The sequence below is a fragment of the Bison bison genome, unplaced genomic scaffold (genome assembly GCF_000754665.1).
Source record: "Bison bison bison isolate TAMUID 2011002044 unplaced genomic scaffold, Bison_UMD1.0 scf7180017864072, whole genome shotgun sequence".
In the NCBI taxonomy this organism is placed as follows: domain Eukaryota; kingdom Metazoa; phylum Chordata; class Mammalia; order Artiodactyla; family Bovidae; genus Bison; species Bison bison.
This window is the reverse complement of record NW_011494644.1, coordinates 11,394,879-11,399,466: the sequence shown is the minus strand read 5'-3', so window position 1 is coordinate 11,399,466 and position 4,588 is coordinate 11,394,879. Positions and strand designations below refer to the sequence as shown.

Below are 4,588 nucleotides of genomic sequence, written 5' to 3'. Positions count from 1 at the left end.
GAAATAGACATGTATATAATAAAAATGAGGTTGAAACAAGGATAAGGTGGCAGCATGGATGGGTCTTAAAAGTTAATGCTAATTGAATAAATTAATAAGTAGAAATATATATTAACACAGATAACTATTTGTGGCTTAACTGGTAAAGAATCAGTCTGCAATGCAGGAGACCTGGGTTTGATTCCTGGGTTGGGAAGATCCCCTGGAGAAGGGAACAGCTACCCACTCCAGTATTCTGGCCTGGAGAATTGCATGAACTGTATAGTCCATGGGGTCACAAAGAGTCGGACACGACTGAGTGACTTTCACTACTACACTGCTATTTGTGTAAACGTTTGTGTACCGTGTACATATATTACATACATAATGGAAGTCGCTCAGTTGTGTCCAACTCTTTGTGGCCCCGTGGACTGTAGCCTGCCAGGCTCCTCTGTCTATGGAATTCTCCAGAACAGAATACTGGAGTGGGTAGCTGTTCCCTTCTCCAGGGAATCTTCCCAACCCAGGGATTGAACCCAGGTCTCCTGCATTGCAGGCAGATTCTTTACCTTCTGAACCACCAGTGAAGCCCATTACATACATAACATATATATAACACATATGTAAACACATACAACTATTTCTATAAACATTTGTGTACCGTGTACTACACATTTTTCAAAATATATAGGAACCAAAAAAAAATTACATATTGTGCACATTAGAGTGGTTGCCTTAGGATAAGGGGAAAGGAGGGTGCTATGAAGCTGTATTAACTCAGGCTGGCATAACAGAGAACCACAGACTAGAAGTCTTAAACAACAGATATTTATTTTCTCATAATTCTGGAGACTGGAGGTCCAAGATCAAAATGCCAGCAGAGGCGGTTTCTGGTGAGGCCTCTTTTCTTGGGTTGCAGACAGCCACCTTCTCACTATGTCCTCACATGGCCTTTTCTCTGTGCGTGCGCAGAGATGGCTGGTGTCTTTTCTTATAAGGACACCAGATCTATCCAATCAGGGCCCCACCCTCCTGACCTCATTTAACCTTAATTACCTCCTTAAAGGTTTTACTTCCAAATGTAGTCACATGGGGGTTAGGGCTCCAACACAAGAAGGTGGGGGAGGGACACAACAGGGGCTAAATGGGAAATGATAAACAGAACCACAAGGAGTGAAGGACGAAAATGGGGTTGGAGCAATAGGCAGGATCTAGACCAAGCAATGGGCTTCCCTGGTGGCTCAGATGGTAAAGAATCTGCCTGCAATGCAGGAGACGTGGGTTCTATCCCTGGGTTGGGAAGATCTCATGGAAAAGGGAATGGCTACCCACTCCAGTATTCTTGTCAGGAAAATCTCATGGACAGAGGAGCCTGGCAGGCTATAGCCCATGGAGTTGCAGAGTCAGACATGAATGAGTGACTAACACACATACACACAAACCAAACAATGCTTTATAGGTCATATTAAGGTTCAGAGAGGCCTTTCAGTTCATAAATTCTAAAGTTGGGATGTATATATGTGTGTGTGTGTGTGTGTGTGTGCACCAAGCAGGAGATGCAGGTTCAATCCCTGGGTCAGGATGATCCCCTGGAGAAGGAAATGGCAACCCACTCCAGTATTCTTACCTGGCAAATTTCATGGATAGAGGAGCCTGGCGGGCTACAGTCCATGGAGTTGCAAACAAGTCAGGCACAACTTAGCGACTAAACAACAACAACATGTGTACATATATATTAATATATATATATGTATATATGGTATGTTGTATACATAAATGATTAGCTCCAAAGCCTGTGTCATCCAAAACCACTCTAATTCCTGATAGAAAGTCTAAGTGTGTGCATTTCATCTTACTATGAAAAAAATGGAGTTCAGAGAGGGCAAATGACTCGCCCAAGATCACACAGCAAGTGATAGAACTGAAGTCTGGGAAGTTCTTTCTGACTCCAAAGACAAGCTCCTTTTACATATTCTGCAGCCTCCCTGCCTTTTCCCTAACTAACTTCAATCACTCACTCTTTTATGCATTCATTCATCTGATATATTATTTATTGGCACCTTCTTGGTGCCAGGCCCTGTGCAAGACACCAGGGATGTAAACGTTAGGAAGACTAGTTCCTGCCCTCAGAAAGTTCAGCCAGGAGTAGAAGAGACAGCCAGGTAAGCAAAGGTGGGCATTGGATGGGCTATGAAAGGTGCTGGGGAGTCCAGAGGATGGAAAATGACTCTACCTTTTGTGGGTGGGGAAGATTTCATACAGGAGGAAGAAGAACCCTTTGAATCAAACTCTTGAAAGACAGAGTTCACCTGTGCAGAAGAAGGAAGAGTCCAATATAGACAGAGCCAAGGGTGCTACCCTGGTGACTCAGTGGTAAAGAATCCACCTGTCAGTGCAGGAGACGTGGGTTCCATCCCTGGTCTGGGAAGACCCCACGTGCCAAGGAGTAACTAAGCCTGTGCACCACTACTGAGACTGCTCTAGAGCCCAGGGGCAGCAACTACTGAAGCCCTTGCGCCCAGAGCCTGTGCTTTGCAACAAGAGGAGCCATCGCAATGAGAAGCCTGTACGTCCCAACTGGAGAGAAGTCCTTGCTCACTGAAACTAGAGAAAAGCCTTTGCAGCAATGAAGACCCAGCACAGGCAAAAATAAAATAAACAAAATTGTAGACAGAGCCAAGGATGTGGGCACTTGCCAAGGGCGAATCAAAGAGGAGGTGATGAGGTCAGATGCAGGAGGCTTTGGCCAGGACTCTCAGACTTGATTCTAAGATCACTGGGAAGTCCGTGAAGGGTTTTGAGCAGAGGAGTGCCTTGGCTAGGATTTTGAAAGCAGGCTCTCTGGCAGTAGTGTCCAAAGATCTGAAGTCCTTTTTTAAGAATCCAGTGCATGAGCTGGGGAGGAAAATTGATGGTCCCTCCTACCCTCAATCTTGTTGCTTTTGGTCCACTCAGACCCTTGGAAATTGTTTAAAATTTTATTATTTTTTAATTGGAAGATAATTGTTTTACAATGGTGTGTTGGTTTCTGCCATACCACAGCATGAATCAGTCATAAGTATGTATATATCCCCTCTCTTTTGAGCCTTCTCCCTACCTCACCCCCATCACACCCCTTGAGGTCATCACAGAGCACCAGGCTGAAACTGTTTTAAACTGTCTTTATCCAAGCCTTCACCTCACTTGCTAGAGAGATCAACCCACTTCCTTCCTCTCTGCTTACACCCTACCTTCCATCAGGGTGATGGGGCCACAGCAGGGCTTGGAATAAACGTGTACAGAGAACAGAGGGATTGAGGCTTCCTATCAGGGTGATGGGCAAAGGGACCCAGGAATCGAGAACCAGCTGATCTCAATCTTGGTTTTCCCCACTCTCTGGGCCAGTTGGAGCATCTCAGCTCCTATACTGCCCGCCCCCTTGTTTGCCGCCCTCAACTTCCTGCCCACCAGAGGAAGTGGGGAGAGCCATCAGGTGCAGCAACAGCTATCGGGGCCATGGTGAGTCCTTATGCCCAGGAATCCAGGCATCTCTCCGTCCCCAGCCAGCAGGGTAGCCAGGTCCTGGTCAACCCACAGTAGGCTGACTTCTCCTAGCTTCTGAGGTCAGGTCATACTGGGGGACCCTGCCTGCCACCCCCAGCAGCCTCATATCGTCCACCTTCACCAACAGGACAAGGAGTATGTGGGGTTTGCCGCCCTCCCCAACCAGCTGCATCGCAAGTCTGTCAAGAAGGGGTTTGACTTCACACTCATGGTGGCAGGTCTGAGGGTTTTGGAGAGGGGCCTGGTAGGGTGTCCTCAAGAGACCTTGGCTGTCCCCTCACCTGACCAGCTGGGCTTGACCTGTCCACAGGGGAGTCAGGCCTGGGAAAATCTACCCTCATCAACAGCCTATTTCTCACCAACCTCTATGAGGATCGGCAAATACCAGAAGCCAGTGGTAAGATGCCCCTCTCCCCACCACGCTGCCCATGCCCTCTGACCCCTCTCCTCCCATGTTCCCAGACTGCACACTCTTCCTTTCCTTCTGGGTCTCCCATGACATTCTGGGGAACTCAGGCAGCTCATTGCTTTTCTCTGAGACTCAGTCTCCTCCCCTGAAAAATGGGTGGGGGGCAACTGTGAGTCTGAGAAAGGAAATTAGTCCTGCTTCAGACCCCTCGCCAGCTCCCTGACCTCTCCCCATCCTCATAGCTCGCTTGACGCAAACGCTGACCATCGAGCGCCGGGGCGTGGAGATCGAGGAGGGGGGTATTAAGGTGAAGCTGACTGTGGTGGACACACCTGGCTTTGGGGACTCAGTGGACTGTTCAGACTGGTGAGGAATCGGGGAGAGCCCAGGGCTCAGCTTCCCAATGTGGCTACTCTGTGGAGACCAAGGGGTCGGATTCAGGGCTGGTCTGCCCTGCCCTACTCACGCCCCTGCAACAGCAGGAGCTGTTTCTGGTGGTCTTGGGGCCCAAAACGCCTTGTGCTTCCCAACATCTCTCCTGCCAGTTTCCTCTGACATCTTTGGTTGGAGCCAAAGACCCTGCTTCTCACCCCTACAGTCCTGGCTAGCCTTGCCCCTTGCCCTCTACTGTGGTCCGGATCTCTGACTGCCGGCACT

The 4,588-nt window shown here is 48.6% G+C and overlaps 1 protein-coding gene across 1 annotated transcript in view; it reads left to right on the top strand.

Annotated features, from left to right (window-relative positions):
• Positions 1 to 3,305: 3,305 nt before the first annotated feature.
• SEPT1 (septin 1) overlaps positions 3,306 to 4,588 on the top strand; it is a 3,861-nt gene continuing 2,578 nt past the window's right edge. The window contains exons 1-4 of the mRNA XM_010837325.1: positions 3,306 to 3,477; positions 3,650 to 3,740; positions 3,833 to 3,919; positions 4,174 to 4,297. Coding sequence (XP_010835627.1) covers positions 3,475 to 3,477; positions 3,650 to 3,740; positions 3,833 to 3,919; positions 4,174 to 4,297 — 305 coding nt within the window. The 5' untranslated portion in view covers positions 3,306 to 3,474. The remainder of the gene's footprint in view (positions 3,478 to 3,649; positions 3,741 to 3,832; positions 3,920 to 4,173; positions 4,298 to 4,588) is intronic.